The sequence below is a fragment of the Notamacropus eugenii genome, chromosome 1 (assembly GCF_028372415.1).
Source record: "Notamacropus eugenii isolate mMacEug1 chromosome 1, mMacEug1.pri_v2, whole genome shotgun sequence".
Lineage (NCBI taxonomy): Eukaryota > Metazoa > Chordata > Mammalia > Diprotodontia > Macropodidae > Notamacropus > Notamacropus eugenii.
Genome location: NC_092872.1, coordinates 61,960,734 through 61,979,989, shown reverse-complemented (window position 1 = coordinate 61,979,989; position 19,256 = coordinate 61,960,734). Strand labels below are relative to the sequence as shown.

At 39.4% G+C, this 19,256-nt stretch overlaps 1 protein-coding gene across 3 annotated transcripts in view; it reads right to left on the bottom strand.

Annotated features, from left to right (window-relative positions):
* The window catches only part of ABCA1 (ATP binding cassette subfamily A member 1), a 160,163-nt gene that overhangs the window by 40,408 nt on the left and 100,499 nt on the right, over positions 1 to 19,256 (bottom strand). For all 3 annotated transcript variants that reach the window (XM_072604167.1, XM_072604178.1, XM_072604186.1), the window contains 7 exons: positions 10,422 to 10,619; positions 7,240 to 7,445; positions 6,942 to 7,118; positions 4,551 to 4,773; positions 4,200 to 4,421; positions 2,535 to 2,739; positions 419 to 532 (listed from right to left, as the gene is read on the bottom strand). In XM_072604167.1, coding sequence (XP_072460268.1) covers positions 419 to 532; positions 2,535 to 2,739; positions 4,200 to 4,421; positions 4,551 to 4,773; positions 6,942 to 7,118; positions 7,240 to 7,445; positions 10,422 to 10,619 — 1,345 coding nt within the window. The remainder of the gene's footprint in view (positions 1 to 418; positions 533 to 2,534; positions 2,740 to 4,199; positions 4,422 to 4,550; positions 4,774 to 6,941; positions 7,119 to 7,239; positions 7,446 to 10,421; positions 10,620 to 19,256) is intronic.

Sequence of the window (19,256 nt, the reverse complement as noted above, 5' to 3'; positions counted from 1 at the left end):
CCAAAAACTGTCTTAAAAAGACTGGATGATGGCCATCAAGGTTAAGAAATGGAAAACTCAAAATGCTTCCCCACTCACACCCATCTCTTCCTAGTCTAGGTGATATGGCTCAGGATAAAGTGAGGACAGGTGGGGAAGTAATTTAAGTTTCTGTAGCAGCTAAGGAGAGAAAAGAAACATTATCCAGTGCCACCAGCACTGGTTGCAGGATAATCCTTAGACACAGTCTGGTGATGTCAAACAATTACCATATGAAAGGCACAAGAAAACAGTGAATGAGGCATTATGTGAAGTGTGGATGTGTTGCCCTACATAAGATTCTAGAGTTCTTCAAAGTCATGGCCGGCGTTTTCTAAAAGAATATCAACAATCAGTGAAAAGGCGGGGAGCAGAGGTGAAAACTGGTGGCAGAACTTACTTTCCGTAGCTCCCTTCTGCCTGGAACCAAGATGACTCTTTTCATCACTTTTCTCACCAAACCAGTAAGACTTAGTGAAAGGGAAATACCACGGCCTGGGGATTCCAAATTGACCTGAAAACAAACGACAGACATTAGGCAGGCCTGAAGTTATCCTAGCATCCCTCAGGTTTCCTACACTGAACCCAGTACAAGTTGTATCCTAATAAACACCTTGACACCTCCTGGAAATGGAAAAGCTGAATAACTAAACTTCAGTTTCTTATAAAATATTAACTGATGAAAAATTAAAAAGCTAAACCTAGAAGAGATTTCCTTCCCCCCAAGATAATCTAGTCAAAATTCACTTTTCCAGTGGGGAAATTGAGACCTAGAGATTCGAAGTGATCTGTTCAAGGTCACAAAATTACTAAGTGAAAGACAAGAACCTGGAACTCAGTGATTTCTCTTTTCACTAGACCACAATGCTCTGGTAGTTCCTACATTAAGGAAGGCACTGTGCTAGCTACCAGGAAGCACAAAATATAGTCTCTGTTGGCTGCAGGATATAATCACCTTGAGAGCAGAAACAGTTTCACCTTTGTCTTTATATCCCCAGCCCCTTAAACAGCGAGTGCACCACATAGAACAGGTGCTTCATAAATGTGTGGTGAACCAAACTGGACTGACAAGCTCACAATTTACTTGGGGGAAAGAAGGCATACATGCAGAAGACATTAGTACCAAGTATGGCAACACAAGACAAGTGCCTAATTAACCAATCCACAAGATAAGTGCTGTAAGGATCCAGAAGAGACAAAACTCAGTGGGCTGGAAATATAAGAAAAGGTTTCGTGAATGAGGTATATGTGCTCTGGATGAGGAAGGAAAAGTAGAAGTTGGCTAATAAGACACAATAGGCCAGGTGACAGGATGGGGGAGGAATTTACCTAGAATTGTGTTTGTTTGTTTAATCAGCACGTGGACAGGGGAAAGAGGCTTAGTCGGAAAGAATTTAGCTGCAAAGGAGATCTAGGCAAAAAGGGTAAATTGGGCCCAGATTGTGGAAGGATTTAGAGAACTCTGACCTTTTTTCCACAGGCAAGGAAAATCACTGAAGTCTTTTGAGCAAAAGAATAATATGATCTGAGCTATACTTTAGAAAGATCAGTCTCCCTGTAATGCACAGGATAGACTGGAGGTGGGGTAGACAGGAGGTAGGAAGAGGAAGGAGGGGGTATTCCATCACAATAGCACAGACACGAGAGGATGAGGACTTCCTATTCCTCGTTGCAGTCAGGCAGACAGATAGAACTATATACAGGCAGCTCACATCAGATATAGATAGCCAGGTGGTATAACGGATAGAGCATTAGACTTGGAGTCAGGAAAATCTGAGTTCAAATTCTGCCTCAGATCCTCTCTAGCTGTGTGACCATGGGCAAGTGATTTAACCTCTTTCAGTCTCAGTTTCTTCATCCGTAAAACGAAGATAAAGGCACCCACCTTACAGGGTTATTTTAAGGATCAAATGAAATAATACATGTAAAGAAAGGGCTTTGCAAACCTTAAAGCATTATATTAACACTAGCTATTAACTTTTATTTTATTTTTATCATTAAATATATTTTGGCCATTTATTTCTACTTTATTTTTATATATCCTATTTATTATATATATTATTATCATTAAATAGACTTGAACATAGGACAGGTCCATCTCAGATCTCATATAAGGACATACAGAGGAGTTTGTGGCTTCTTCTGAGATCACAGATTAAGTCAACAGTAGAACAAGGAACTGAATGCCAAAGTACCAAACTTATGTTTAGATTAAAAAAATTTTAAAAAACTCTCCCATCATCCATCACCTCTTGAAGAACATGGAATAGTGTGACAGGACCATAAAAGCTATCTGGTCCAACTAACACTGCCCTTAAAGTGCCAACTACTTCCTATCGTTGGTCTTTTCAATCTGCTGTGAGTGTAAATGCTTTATCTTCTTCCAAGAGAGCAAACACTTTACCATAAGGTAAAAGAAATGGGAAGAAAATGTGCTACATCATGAAATCCAACGTTAGGGATAGTATTTTACAAAACAAAAAAGTTACAGGGTTGAATGGCAGAACAAAGCATACCTGGAAAGACAGACTCGATGTACCAGGTCATCACACCATAGAGAAAGGTATCAAATAACATCATGGAGACTGAGGTGGTGAGGCTGAAGCCATCTTCCTCCAGAGGACTCTCTAAAAGGTTGTCCCACTGCACTCCAATGCCCTGCTCCTCAAAGAGGGCAAAGTACTCGCAACCAAAGCCGAATGCTACAGGTGACAGAAGACTCTGAGGAAAGTAACACCACAGGAAGTTCTATCAATCTTTTTCTCTCCTACATTATCGTTAAACATTACAGACATGGCTCCATGTTAATGAGTCCTGATGTAGAAAACTCTGAATTTGCAAAATAAAAAAACTAAGAGGTAATCATTAGCACTACAAAAGAATCCACAAGGGATTCCTTTAAATAGTGAACTCTCTTTGGGGAGTTTTAAGGGACTAAGGGAATCCTAGAATTGGAAAGTACTTTGGAGGCCATCTAGCTCATCTCTATCCCCAAATGATGGATCCTGTCCCTCTACAATATCCCCAGTGATTCACTGTAGGCATACAACACTTTGACATCTTTCACTGTTGCCTAAAGTGAGGCACACTTGTCATATGATATCAGGATTTTGTTTAGAAAGATAGCCAACACAAAATTCAGTCATTTTATACATACACACTCATCTTTTTTTTTAATCTCTATCTCTCTCATTAATAATCACAAATGACCCCTCAGTCTAGCATCCCTACAAGTCCTAGGGTTTTTAGGAGACATTCATCCAGTCCTGACTTTGTAGGAGGATGCCCAGACCAAGTACCCAGGAGATGTAAAGTAGGGATCCTGCATATCACAAACGATTCTTTTATCTGCCCCCCCCCCCATACCCCTAAGGTTTAGATAACACAGACCAATGAGTCTGTGACTGAACCCTTTGAGGAAGAGACTTTAAATATTACCAAAGGGGCAGAATTGGGAAGCCATGAGCGATAGAACCTTGTATATACTAAATGATGTGCGGTTTATTTTTGCTGAATGAGGTTTTTTTCTCTTTTTCATTCTTTATTATAAGGGATAACTCTCTGGATGACGGAAAGAAGCACATATTTAGAAATGACAATGATGATGATGATGATGATGATGATGCAAAAACAAAAGATACTGATAACAAAATTTTTCAGTATAGCCCAAAGTGATCCTGCCAGCTCCCAAACTGTCTGAGACTCAACTTTCTCCCTTGGGAAGTTAAGAATCACAGCTCTTCACAGGGAAAGGGAGAACTGGATAACTAAGGTGAAGATGGGCCTACCCAAGGGGCAATGATCACATAGGCAAAGCACTTTTCTAACTTTCAAGAGCTGTATATTCTGGAGTGGGCTTAACATGGTAATCACAGTGAGAAGATGAGAGTCTGAAACAGCTGAAACCACCAGCAACTAGCCACTGTACACAACTCACCATGTTAAAAGAAAACAAAAAGGTTTAGTCCTAAGTAAAAAGTTTAGTCCTAAGTTCATCCTTTGCTATCTAATGAGTGAAGTGAGGGGGTTGAAAGTTCTATGGGAAAGAAAAACTTCCTTCTTGCCTCTTTCTTTCAGAGTACATGGCGACCTTGATATATTAAGGATTCATTAATGGTCACAAGAATTGTAATAATAAAAAAAAAAAACACAATCATTGCTTTTACATAAAAACTACTTACAGCAAAAAGTTTCAGAGAAAAGCCCACGTAGTCCTGCCAAGCAACACAAAGGACGTAGGGCAGGTAGAGTGTGAAGTAGATGATCCCACCACAAGCTGCAGCCAAGTTGGCTCTAGAGAAGAGTGTGCTGATTAAGAAACACTGTAAGATGGTCACCACGGCGAAGACAGAGAGGAACAGGAAGACCACGCTGGGGTCACTGTAGGGCAGCAAGTTTCCTAGCTGGAAAGGAATCAGACCCATTAAATTTACTGAATCAAACCAAGACACAACTAGTAAAAAGACTTGAAAAAAAATAAAAGGTGTTTCCAAAATGACCATAAATAACCATCTCAGGAGGACTCAACCTACCTTCAGGATTAACACCAGTAGCCCTGCACTCACAAGGAGTGGGATGAGGCTGCTAATGAACCAGCTAAACCAAAGGATGCCATTGTCCAAACCCATGATTCTCATGGTTTCCTTCAGTCGGGCTTCTTTCTCATACACAATCCCTTTAATGATCACAGCCACGGAGTAGATCCAAGCCAGGGTCATGAAGAGAGGCATTGAGCGGCTCATCACCCGCAGAAATCTATTCCCCCCAAAGAAAAGAAAAAATTATGGAAAGAAGTACAGCATGAGAAAGTTGTAAGAGATTCAGAGTCATCAAAAGTCCAACCTGCACCTAAGCAAGAATCCCACTGAAAACACTCCCAATGAATGGCAATCCAGTCCCTGCTTGAAGAATTCTAGGAATATGAAACTCACTACATACTAAGGAAGCTTTCTATATTTAGAAAGCACTATTAAAAGAGAGGTAGCATTGTGTAGTAGATAGAGAGCCAGCCTGAGAGTTTAGATGTCTTGGGTTCAAATCCTTCTGTACAAAACTGGGTTATGTGGCATTGAGCATGTCACTCAAACTTTTCAAAGCCCTAAGGAACATTCTAAGGTTATATGTTGCAGAATAATTATATATCTGTATTGGTAGAGGGAGGTTCCTCATTAAGAGCATCCCACAACAATAAAAACTGCAGGTCTAGAAAAATAACAACAAAAATTTCTTAGGAAATTGTTCTTTATATGGTGGCTAAAACCTGCCTCTCCAGAATTTCCATGAACTGGTCCTGGCTCTGTCCCTTTCCAGCCAAGAAAAATCAGTCTAAACTCAGATGTCTGAAAACAGCTCCTTCCCCCTAACTTCTCTTATCCTAGCTAAACATTCTCCAGTTTTTCAACTGACTTCTGCCTGGCATGACTTCCAGTCCTCTAACAAAATGATTCCCAATCCACCTCCACTCGCACCCCAGATGTGTTTTAATGTTCTATCATCCTTCCCAAAAATGTGGTGATTAATAGTGCACTAATGTGGCAAAACCCTTGTGGTGTGGTGTTGAAATAATACAAATACAATAAAATTTCATTTGGATTGACTGCAGGAAAGATTAATCTGATTTGTCGAAAGTTTAAATATAAGCGTTTTACTTTTACGTATATATATATGTATGTATATATAGGTGTGTGTACATACACACACACACACACACACACACACATATTGTCAAGTACAGGTGCATCACTCTATAAAGCAGTGAGAGTTTTTATAGTTCTTGAAAAAATTCATTTTCCTTTACTTATGATCCTCAGCTGCTCAACAAAATTATTTGATCAGCGTAAAAGTAAACTTCCAACATTCCTTTTTCAAATCTTTACAAAATTCGAATGGGTAGTCTACAGTTATTTAAGATTTAGCTGATATAGCTTTCTTTTGTTTATCAGAACCCTTAGCATTACTGAAGATGTACTGGAGAGCGTACTTTCCCCTACCCCACTACCCCATAATGCTCTGTCTCAGGGGCCTTTGAAGAAAGTTCTTTCACTGTGATCTGAAGGAGAAAACAGATGCTTTCAGGGGTGACCTAGATGTCCTGGTGAGTATTATGTTGAAAACAAAGCAGAAAGCTGTTAATGCCAGGTTAAGGCAAGCCCTGGCTAATTCTGATCCACATACGCACACAAATACACACACGCTCAAATGTCACAACAGAAAATAAGAATATTACCATACACTGTACATAAAATTTTTAAAAATTTAACTGGGCCATAGTCTGCAACAGTTAATTAAACTCCCTGGAAGACACATTACTTTTTCAGTCACTTAAATGTTAATTACTTAGTAAGTAACAGCACCTGAATGCAGGCCTCCCCTTCCTCCCATTAAATCAAAAACATAATTAACATTTAAAGTAGCATTTCCTACACAGTGGCTCTCTGAATAAAAGGCTTCATTCAGTTTGGTTTTGTTTGTTTAGAACTTTGGGTTGCAAACTGCGCCCAAGTTTAAACCAGTTCAGACAAGTCTAGGCAGTTTGCCTTTCTGTGTCTCTCATGAGATTTGGGAGAATGGCAAAGACTGTCTCAGTGTGTCCCAGTATGGTGAATTTCCTCACCCCTCTTTGCGAGCCTTTAAGCGAGGAGGAAGGATGGGTTATGATTGGTTTGGATGTATGTGTGTCATGTGCTGAGTGACTGGACCAGATGGGGGGCTGTATCCCAGTAAACTCACAGGCCTTCCTCCCCTACCCCAATTGTGCAAACAGGCACCAAAAGGAAACTAAATGTGAAATAGCACCATCCTTTGCTAACTAACTCCTCTGACGGTTTTTTTCTCTTATTGGGCAGATAAGACCATGGCTATTTTATAGACTACATGAGGGTTATTAGGCTTTGGATTCTAGAAGTCCTATAGGAACCACTTACATATCATCTACATAACAAGGATAAGGCATCTGCTGCACATAGATGCCAGTGGTCTCTTCAGAGCCTGTCAGTGTCCGGATAATTGCCTGCTCCACCACATCCTGCAAGTATGCAAAGCCTCCCCAGATATAGCGCAGGTCTTCAAAGGGATCAGCGCGAGGACCAGGGTCCCAGTACCTGAAACCAAAGCAAGAGGGGTGAACAAAGCTTCTCAGACCAAGCCAATATGAATATTCTTCCACTCCTCCCATCCTCCCCCTCCCCAGTCTGGTCTGAAATATGGAAAGCAAGAGCTTACGCATCCTTGATCTTGTTTGTGCGTTCTACATTGTCAATGTCCATCCGAATCTTGTATTTGACATGGTGAGGCAGTTCCATACTATCAGGTGCAATGCCGGTGAACACTATGCCAGCCCAGAACTTCCTTTCATCCAGTAATTCCATGGACTTGTTGATCAGTCGGACTTCTGTAGGTATTGGCTCAAGCTTGTCCAGGTTGACACACTGAATAAGGAATAGTTTCCATTAGGAACTAAGTTCTTGGGATGATAAGAAATTGGGCACATCAAATACAGGTATGAAAGTACTGAGTATGGTCTATCTTGTTCTCAGCAAGGCCAACAATATTTGTGGGTTATCCTTCCTTCTCTCCCAATGAAATTTCTAGCATGCAAAAGGAAATAATTTTGTTTTTAAACACACACATTTAAGGCGGGGAGAAGGGGAGCTTCTTTGTTTTTCAAGGAAATAAATTAAAACAACAAATGTATCTAACTTTCCTTTCTATTCCTATAGCTAGTTTGAGTTTCAACAAACTTTAAAAAAATGTAATGGCCTCTAGGAGAGACAAAAAAAATGAAGGAAGAGAAAGGAGGGAGGGAGGGAGGGAAGGAAGGAAGGAAGGAAGGAAGGAAGGAAGGAAGGAAGGAAGGAAAACCTTAATCTGTCTTTCATTAGATCTGAAGTAAGTTTGATTTCTGGAAATTTCTAGGATTTGATAAAATACTTTATAGATCAATGGCCAGTCATCATCCAGTCCAGGAGAGTGGTCTTACACTTCAATTTCATATCTGATGTAAATTTCTAGTATTCTTCTTTTCATTACTACTATCTAAACCTCTGTTTCTCCTAACAAAGACCTCTTAATTTTATTACATGTTCCGTTAACAAAGACAAACCACTTCACAAGATACTGTTCCTTGGTTTAAAAAAAAAAAAAAGGCAACTATCTTTAAAGATTCATTGGTCAAGAACGAGGACACTAGAATTGGGTAAGACTATGGAACTGGGTAATTTAGGATCTTTCCTCTTGCCTGAAACTACCTTCACTTAGGAGAAAGAATAAAGCATTTTTTCAGCATTAATTTAAATAATTTTAGTGGGATAAGATCACTTGTAGCAGCAAGAACACAAATAGAGAGATATATGTGTATATACACACATATATATATGTATAGAAATAGAAATATATATAAATATACATAAATATATAAATAATGTTTCTATGTATGTATAGATATTATATTGTATATAAATACACAGATGTAAGTATACATCTATATATTTGTATACCTCTTTAGACTGTGTCTAAAAATATATGAATATACATACATATATTCACACACACACATGTATTATGCTAACTTTTATAATTTAAGGATGATGGTGCGCTTCTATATAATTTTACTTTTGGTCAAGAGATGCCTGTTTCTTTTGCTGAACAATGTAAGAACAACTTCCTCCTCCCACTTCCAACAAGAAAGAGAAAAGCTAATAATTCTAATATCTCCCCAATCTGTCTTGTTAATGAGATTTTTTTTTTTTTGCTTTCTGTTGAAACTTTCTAAATCCAAAGTGTCAGGAAGTAAAATGATGATTACTCTATGTTATAGACCTATTTATGAGCTGTTACTCAAAGTCTACAAGATCTAAGTACTGAGCTTCTACATTTCTTGTATATGTCTTATTCATTATTACCACTGGTACAATCTTAATCAGGAATAAATCTTCAATTGGAATGAAGGAAATGTCTCTCTCTCTCTCACACACACATTCACACACGCATGCACACATATACATGCACACAAGTGGAGTGACACAATGGTTGAACATTGTCAAGATCAAGCATCTAAAAGTGGACCTTGAAAACAGCTATCAAGCCTGTGACATCAGAGCGGGCAGGAAAATAAGATGGTAAAATCATTTGGGTTGACGTTTGGTCTTGGTTTAGAGAAGGTGGCAGAGAACTAGCTGTACCTGGCCCCGAAGGCCTCAAGGTACTCTATCTACCACGTGCTAGTGATGAGCCATGAGCCTTCCTCTCTGTTTGGACCCTTGGTCCCAAGGCCCCCAATCTCCTGCCTTTCTTTTCCTCAAATTCTTACACCCATCTGGTGGGAAGTGGATTCGTCCTTCGCTGCCAAAGAAGACCATGCCATCGGAGAAATGATGATGCACTTGACTTTGTTTTGAGTGAGGGAGGCCTGTGCAAGTCACCAGCCTCACTTCTCCTCCAGAACCATATGAACCCAGTGACCAGATATTCATTCATCAGGATGACTGGAGGTGACCCAGGATGAGGCATTTGGAGTTAAGTGACTTGCCCAAGGTCACACAGCTAGTGAGTGTCAAGTGTCTGAGGTGAGATTTGAACTCAGGTCCTCCTGACTTCTGCACTGGGGCTCTATCCACTGCACCACCCATCTGGCAGTATGACCCTGATTCCCGCTTTCTTCTGATGTTTCCTCTGGATCACATTCCTGACTCTGGTCTAGTAACTTGACCTTGATTTCGAATGGGATCCTTTGCTTGACATCATCTATCTCTTCTATGTTCTTGCTGTTGCTGCAATACTAATTTAGCCCCTAAAAAGTCATTCAGAAGGACCAGTGATACCCTTTCCCCATAAGCATTCTTGACAATGTATATTTTTACTTCCTAAAAGCTCTTCCTTTAGAAACCATAAGGAAAATAAGACAGTTACTTTCCAAAGGCATATATGCTGCTGTGAAACAAGAATCTTGGGGCAGTCAGTACTTGTGAACCCTATGATTTTACAGGTTCCCTCCACACTGCATCCACCTTCTAACTCACTGAAACCTTCACCTGCTCTTACCTTACAGGATGTAGGAGACATTTACAGAAAGGAAGACACAAAAAAAGCAAGGTTCTAAAGATTAAATTCTAAGCAGCCTCGTTACCCCTACCCAGTACTGATCTTTCCCTTACTTTGAACTCCTCAGCACTGCAACTAAACTGTACCACACTCATCTATAAGCTCAAATGTTACCTTCTACTCACTCTCTAATTGTTTCCTATCTTTACGTTCTTAACTATATTGAGATGATGAAGCACATCTCAGAACATACCCCTTATGACAATTCTCTGCACATAGTAGATTCACAACAAAGACCAGATGAGAAGAGAAGACTTTCAAAATACCTTTGTAGTCTATATTTTTTTGTGTTCACATCCACTCACCTCCATAAATCGAGCTATTGTCTGGATTGCCCAATTTGTCTCATTAAAAGCATCTCTCCAGGTGTACACCGGACCACTGGCTGTCTGGACATCTTCTGGGTACTTGGCTAAAAAGGCCGCAATGTCCGAAGTCGTCCAGTTTAAGTCATTCAGGTGATGTTCCCAAAGATTGTTGCTGATTTTGCTATCCAACAGAGTCTGGCATTTCAAAAGAAAGGGCAGTTAGTACAACCAAGTCTAGACCAATGAGAACAAAAAGGGAGCAGATGCTTCTCAAAACTAAGCCAAGGTGAAAATAATGATGTTATTAAAAATGCAAATAAAACAAGTTAATAAGTTTTCTTTTTATTGCTATCACTCAGGTATTTCTATGTACTATCTACCTAATACTAACACATGTTTATGGAACACTATAGGAATCACAAAATGCTTTTCCCTAGCAGTCTACAGACTGTAGGGCAGAGTCTGAAACTTTGCATCTCTTACAAAACTTAGAATAGTCCTCTATGCAGCAGATGATCTAAGTAAAGCTTTGCTGAATTTGAACTGCTCACAGATAACATTAGGAGTCAAAAGTAAACTAAGATTAGACTTAAATCAAAAGTTAAATCATCCTTAAATCAAAGTTAAATTCCATTTCTGAGAATTTATCTTATCAAAAACAACCCATCAAATCTTTCTCAGTCTCTTATCCTAATGGGTGATTACTTCAGGATCCATCACAGGGTTGTTTCCACAATCCTGGAATGCCTTCCTTTAACTTCCCCTCTTCTTGGATTCTCAAATGGTGCACACTGGAAGGAAAAAGCAAATCCGGTAGGTGTCCCTGCTGTCTCCCAGGCCTGGAACATTTTCCTCCTCAGCTCCTCCTCCTGATTTCCCTGGCTTCCGTTAAGTTTCAGCTAAAAATCTGTCTTTTACTAGAAGCCTTCCTCAAACCCTCTTAATTCTAGTGTCTTCCCTCTAGTAATCATTTCATATTTATCCTGTTTAAAGCTTGCTTTGTATATTTTTTGTTTGCGCGTTGTCTCTCTCCGTAAGCTCCTTGAAGGCAGGACCTCTTTTGGATCCCCAGTCCTTAGCCCAGCATCTGGCACACGCTTGATAAATGCTTACTAATTGATTGATTGAACTAAGATTTTCATAATGCTGGGGACTCCAGACTTGCTCCAACTAAGGCCTGCACTAGATCTTGCCAATAAATTAAGAATAGGACTGAAATGTATATAAAAGAGGCGACTTGCTTCCCTAATCATTATTTTGAATACTATGTAACCCAGTAAATCACTGGCATGCAGCTGTAGAGCTCAGATCTCAAGGAATCTTGAATTCCAAACCTTTGAGGAATAGGTACAAGCAGGGACTTAGAAAATCCTCCATGAACAATGCATAAGATGGGGGAGGCTTTCAGAATCAGAGGTCTGTATTTGTAAGGGACATCAGAGGCCATCTAATCTAACTTTCTTATTTCACAGAGAAGGAAACTGAGGCCCAGGCCTTAGGTCTTAGGTGACTTACTGAATGCCATCACACACAAGCGGTGTCAGAGGTGGGATTTACTTTCCTCACCTCTAATTACAAAGTGTTTTTTCTGCTCTGCCTCACTTCCCTCTTTAAAGTTCTGTGTCTCAGCAACAACCACAGTGTGCGAGGAATTTTTCTGGTAGTCTAAGTACTTCATAGCAATGGAAGGACTTAAAAAATTCCCAATGGTCTCTCAGGGCAAAATGCCTTCCACATCCAGAGAAAGAACTATGGAATTCACTTGCAGAATGAAGCAGACCATTTTCTTTTATATTATGTTTTGTTTTGTTTTGTTTTATGATTTCATTCATTTTAATTCTTCTATGCAACAGGACTAAGGTGATAATGTATTTAATAGGAATGTATGTGTAGAATCTATATAAAATTTATAGTATACCATCTCAGGGAGGGAGTGGGGAGGTAGGCGGAGGGGAAGAAGAGGGAGGGAGGGGAAAAAATCTAAGCTATATGGAAGTGACTGTAGAACACTGAAAACAAATAAAATAATGATAATTTAAAAAATAAAGTTCTATGTCTATAATACAATCACTTCAATAAAGACAGCCATGAGAAGGACAGTGCACATCTCCATGATGCTTTGTTACAAAGCACAACATGAAAGAAATGGCATAAGCATTATCATCCGTTTTACAGATGGGAAAATGGGAGCTTCACTGAACAGAAGGTAACGCAGACATGAATCAGTGAGACTCGGGTTTCTTTTTTTCCCCTTTTTTATTCTGAATTTAACCAACACCAAATATGATGACCATTTCCATATATGGAGGAGAACAGAAAAAGAGGATGGTGCAGATCTGTATTACAACCTGCCTGCTTTTCAAGTATATAATAAAGCCAGTATGTTATTTTCAAAGCTGTCCTATTTGTCTGTTTCTGATTAACCTTTGTTCCATTATCTTTTATAAGTTTAAAAAATACTTCAATGATCCTCTTTTCTTGCTTTTTAAAAATTTTAGTAGGATTCACAAGTGAATTCTATCAAACATTTAAAGAACAGTTAATTCCAATACTACATACACTATTCTTGAAAATTGGGGAAGAAGGAGTCCTCCCAAATTCTTTCTATGATACAAATATGGTTTTGATACCCAAACCAGGAAGAGACAAAACAGAGAAAGAAAATTATAGACCAATTTCCCTAATGAATATAGATGCAAAAATTTTAAATAAGATTCTAGCAAAACGAATACAGCATCTTATCACGAGATTAATACATTATGATCAGGTAGGATTCATACCAGGACTACAGGGCTGGTTCAATATTAGGAAAACTATTAGCATTATCGATCACATCAACAACAAAGCTAACAAAAACCACATGATTATCTCAATAGATGCAGAAAAAGCTTTTGACAAAATACAACATCCATTCCTACTAAAAACATTGGAGAATGTAGGAATAAAGGGAACTTTCCATAAAATAATAAGCAGTATCTATCTAAAACCTTCAGCAAGCATTATATGCAATGGGGATAAGCTAGATGCATTCCCAATAAGATCAGGGGTGAAACAAGGTTGTCCATTATCACCACTATTATTTAATATGGTACTAGAAATGTTAGCTGTAGCAATTAGACAAGATAAAGATATCCAAGGAATTAAAATAGCCAAAGAAGAAACTAAGTTATCACTCTTTGCAGATGATATGATGATTTACCTAGAGAATCCCAGAGATTCAAGTAAAAAATTACTAGAATTAATAAACAACTTTGGCAAAGTTGCAGGGTACAAAATAAACCCACACAAATCTTCTGCATTCCTATATATTAGCAACAAAGTCCAACAGCAAGAGATAGAAAGAGAAATCCCATTTAAAGTTAGGGTAGACAGTATAAAATACTTAGGAGTCTACCTGCCAAAACAAACCCAGGGATTATATGAACACAATTACAAGACACTTTTTGCACAAATAAAGTCAGATTTAAGTAAGTGGAAAAACATTAGTTGCTCATGGATAGGCCGTGCTAATATAATAAAAATGACAATTCTACCCAAATTAATATACTTATTTAGTGCCATACCAATTAAACTATCAGACAATTACTTTCTAGAGCTGGACAAAATAATATCAAAATTCATTTGGAAAAACAAAAGGTCCAGAATATCAAAGGGACTAATGAAAAGAAATGCTTGGGAAGGTGGCCTAGCGCTACCAGACCTCAAACTGTACTATAAAGCAGCAATTATCAAAACCACTTGGTATTGGCTAAGAAACAGAGAGGGAGACAAGTGGAATAGACTTGGCACTCAAGATGCAGTAGGCAAGGAATATAGCAACCTTCTGTTTGATAAACCCAAGGACCCCAGCTTCTGGGATAAGAACTCATTGTTTGACAAAAATTGCTGGGAAAACTGGATAACAGTGTGGCGGAAATTAGGCATAGACCCATACCTGACACCGTACACAAGAATAAAGTCCAAATGAGTACATGATTTAGGTATAAAGATTGATACCATGAATAAACTGGAGAAGCAAGGAATAGTGTATTTATCAGATCTATGGAGAAGGGAAGAATTCTTTACTAAAGGAAAGATAGAATGCATTATGAAATGCAAAATGGATAACTTTGATTACATTAAACTGAGAAGTTTTTGCACAACCAAACCCAATGCAACCAAAATCCGGAGGGATGTAGTAAATTGGGAAAGAATTTTTACAGCTAAGCTCGGGGATAAAGGCCTCATTTCTAGAATATATAGAGAACTGATCCAAATGTATAATCATACAAGTCATTCCCCAATTGATAAATGGTCAAAGGATATGAACAGGCAATTTTCAGAGGAAGAGGTTAAGGCTATCTATAATCATATGAAAAAATGCTCTAAATCACTATTGGTTAGAGAGATGCAAATCAAAACAACTCTGAGGTACCACATCACACCTATAAGATTGGCAAACATGACAGAACAAGAAAATGATAAATGCTGGAGAGGATGTGGGAAAGTTGGAACACTAATTCATTGTTGGTGGAGCTGCGAGCGCATCCAACCATTCTGGAGAGCAATTTGGAACTATGCCCAAAGGGCTACAAAAATGTGCATACCCTTTGACCCAGCAATATCGCTACTAGGACTATATCCCCAAGAGATCATAAAAATGGGAAAGGGTCCCACATGTACAAAAATATTTATAGCAGCACTCTATGTAGTTGCCAAAAACTGGAAGTCAAGGGGATGTCCATCAATTGGGGAATGGCTGAATAAATTATGGTATATGAATGTAATGGAGTACTATTGTGCCATAAGAAATGATGAACAAGAAGACTTCAGAGAGGCCTGGAAGGACTTATATGACCTGATGCTGAGTGAAAGGAGCAGAACCAGGAGAACTTTATGCACAGCAACAACCACAGTGTGTGAGAGTTTTTTCTGGTAGACTTAGATTTTTGTAATAACACAAGAACTTCTTACCAAAAAAAAAAAAAAAATCCCAATGGAGGATCTCAAGGCAAAATGCCTGCCACACTCAGAGAGAGAAATATGGAAGTCACTCACATATTGTAGCAGATCATGTTTGTGTATGTGTATGTGTTTGTGTATCATGTTCTGATTTGTTATACGATTTCTTTCATTTATCTTAGTCTGACTACATAGCATGACTATAGTGAAAATATACTCAATAGGAAAGTATATGTAGAATCTATACAGAATTGTATGCAGTCGTGGGGAGGGAGGGGGGAGTGGGGGGTAGGTGGGGGGGATAAAATCACAATTGTATGGCAGTGATTGTTAAACATTACAAAATAAAAAAATAAAAAAAATAAAAAAAAAAAATTTTAGTAACCCCATTACTGGCTTCCCTCTGCCTTCCCTTAAATTGGAAAAAGCAAAAATGATACCCTTGTATTAGATATGCATAGTCCAGCCAAATGAATCTCCAGAGTGCCCCTGTTCTTCTAGATCTTTTTGTACCTTGAGTCCATCACCTCTCTAACATCTGCTTTTCAAAGGCAGTTTGTTTTGTAAACCTTAAAGCAATGGTAAGTATGATTTATCATTGTTATCCTTACTACTTATACATCAGTCATTTTTTTAAAGGGTAGGTAGCCTTGGCCCTCAGTTCCTGCCCTACTTTGAAAGAATCCAGTGTGCAGAAATTTTCGCCAGCTCTAACAACTGAGAACACTCCCCCCACCAGAGGGCAGATTTGTTTAAGTTTCTGAGGGAGAAGCTAGAAAGGAAAACAAAAAAATTAAAGATATATTAGGAAGAGAAGGAAAGTTAGTCTTGAGGAAAAAAGACCTTATAAAACAAAGTGATTAAAACATCAAGGCTGAGCGTTCTACAGCTCAAAACCAAGAAGAATGGTGTTAAAGGAATGGCAGTTCCTATAAGATCTACCAGGAAATGAATGAATGTACAATTTGAGGTTCAGTACTGAAAGGGCTAAATCAATGGAAACTGGGCACCAGACCGAGATGGGGGGAGGGAAGCTAGCCCAGAGAAAGGGCATGGAAGAGAGGTCAAGGTCTACCTTAGAGCCGACTAGCAACTACCTACAACTTAACAGAGTTTAACCTTAACTTAAGGTTAACTTCAGAGTCACTTAACCTCTCAATTCCTGGAGCACTGGAAGGTTAAGTGACTTGCCCAGGGAGCTACATACAAATAGTTTAAGTCCAAGTTCCAGGCATGAGTTTAACTCAAGTCTGTCTCTCTGTCTTTCTCTCTCTCCCCACAAAAAGTGAGACACACGGTGGCACAATGTGCACAGAACCAGGCCTCACCTAGGAAGACCTAATTCAAACCCTACCCCTGCCAAAGTTTGAGTGACTATAGGTAAGTCTCACACACACAAACATACAAACACATATACATATATGTATCTCTCTGCGTGCTAGCTGACTTACTGCTAGCAATGACATCTGTATTTGCTAGCCCTAACCCACGCTAACTCAACTGCCTGTAGCCAGGAGGTTTCTATGTTGTCTAATGCTGGATTCTCACCAGCCTTCTTCTGCTCCTATGATCTGTGTCGACCTCCTTGCCTTGGCCTGTGCCACGGTGCCACTGTATCATTTAAGTCTTTCCTTCCCTCCCCTAATACCCATGTACCCACTTGGTAAAGAAATGTCTCTGACCCACAAAGTTCTCCTTCTTTAAATGTGAAAAATCACCTCTTCTTACGAACCGTAAGACTCACTAACATGGTCAGACCCCTTCTAAATTTACCAAGGAGATAAACTTACAACAGAGGGGTGACTTTTCACATTACAGAATGAGTCTTCCTTCTACAAAAAAATTCATCCGAACATTAGTTTCCCTAATGCATTTAAGGATTAGATTATTTGACAGAGGGAAGAAGAAAGAGAGTGCTAGGCGCCACTCTCAATTGACATTCGATCAGAAATAAAGCTGAAGTGACTCTGAAACAACAGAGCCAAGCACATGAAAAATAGGGATCGAGGCACAAAAACATCCTTCACGTGCAGATTCTCAAACACACACTTAGTGGTGTTAAAGAGAGTAAATGATAAAAATAGAAGCATAAGAGTAAATGAGAGTTAAACAAAAATAAAAATAATTTAAAAGTCCTAACAATCACATTTTTGTGGTCCTTTAAGGTTGGCAGGTGATTTTCTCACAATAACCTTGTGACATGGGCAATGAAATGGTTATTTTGTCCCATTTTGCAAGTGAAAAAACCTGAGCCTTAGAGGGGTAAAGCACTTGCCCAGGCACACGAGAAGGGTAAGGGTCAGAAAGTTTGGTGCCCTTTCCACCGTGTCAGGATTCTGATCTAGAAACAACTAAAGCAGTGAGCAGACCGCCCTCCGTGGGGGTTACATCTACTGGGCCAAGTAACCTGCAAGGCTCCATGTAGCAACAACAGAAACCTAGCTGAGCAGGAAAGGAGAAGGCTCCCCTCTAGCAACAAGTCCCCAAGACATCGTTTCACAGCACAAAGCCAATATTGATATTACTAACAATAATAACGAGCATCTGTACGGCATGTTCAGGTTTACAAAGTGCTTCACAAAGATTTAAAACCACATGTACAGGGGGTGGGATAAAGCTCAGTTTCCTCTTCCCAGGCCATCTAATGGCTGCCCTGGGCTTAGTGTTTTCAGAGAATGACCAATACCTGTGGGAACAGGGTTGGCTTTGCTGCTAGAGTGAATGGGAACTGGAAAAGGTATCTCAGGACACCTCTCAAGAAAAGAGGGAATTATTTTCAAGATTGCCCACAGCTGTTTGGAGGCACCCAGAGCATGCAGCATCTGGGACCTTCCATCTTATAACACTAAGTCAAAGGATGTTCCTCTGTACCATGTGGGTCCCAGAAAGAAGGAAACACAATGGTAGCGTACCAGACACACAGTGAAGACCCAGTAAGGGTCTTAAGGGGTCATGAAAGGACATAGGATTGGAGATTTAGAACTGGAAGAGGCCTTAGAAGGCCTACCTAGGTAGAATCCAGAAAAAGGAAAGACAACATGGCATGATGGATAGGGTCCTGGACTAGGAGTCAAAAAGCCCTCAGCCTCAAGCTTTTACTAGCTTTGTGCCTTGGTTTTCTCACCTGTAAAATGGAGATAAAGAGCACCAACTTTCACAGGGTTGTGAAGCTCAAATGGGTTTTGCAATCCTTAAGTGTTATATAAATGTATTGTTATTATGAAAACTCTTTGGTTACAGGCAATCCGATGATTCTGTGTTACATGCTAACACAAGAGGAGTAGGCAAGAGCCAATGTCAGACAAGACAGAAGCACAAGGGAGGGCCTGCTCTGATGTCCAGAGTTTCGATATGAATCGTAGTAATAACAAGGTACACATCTCTGCTGTTTCAGGTGACAAAGCACTTTTCATTTTATCTTCACAAACACCCTAACAGATAGTTCAACTATGAGATAAGAGCACCAGGGCTCAGGGAGAATTAAATGATTTGCCTAAGACAACAAGCTAGCAAGTAAATGAGGCAAAATTGGAATCCAAGATCTACAGGGTCATAGGGCAAATAGACCTGGAGCTGGAAAAGCCTTCAGAGATCTTTCTTTGAGCTTTCTCTAAGCATCACCATTGTGAAGTAGGTGGTGGACCTTTCAGGAAACCAGAGTTCGAATCCCCAGATGTTTGCCATCTACGTGATCCTGGGTCAGTCCCTTAAAATTCTCTTTTCTTTCTCATCTCTCTTTTCCTCATCTGTAAAATTCAGATAATAACAGTACCTATTCCACTAGAGTGTTGAGAAGATTAAATGTGCAAACCTTAAAGTACTAAGATATCAGCCCACGGCATTAGGGAGAGGGGCCCTAACCTGACAATCTCAAAATATGGAAGAATGTCT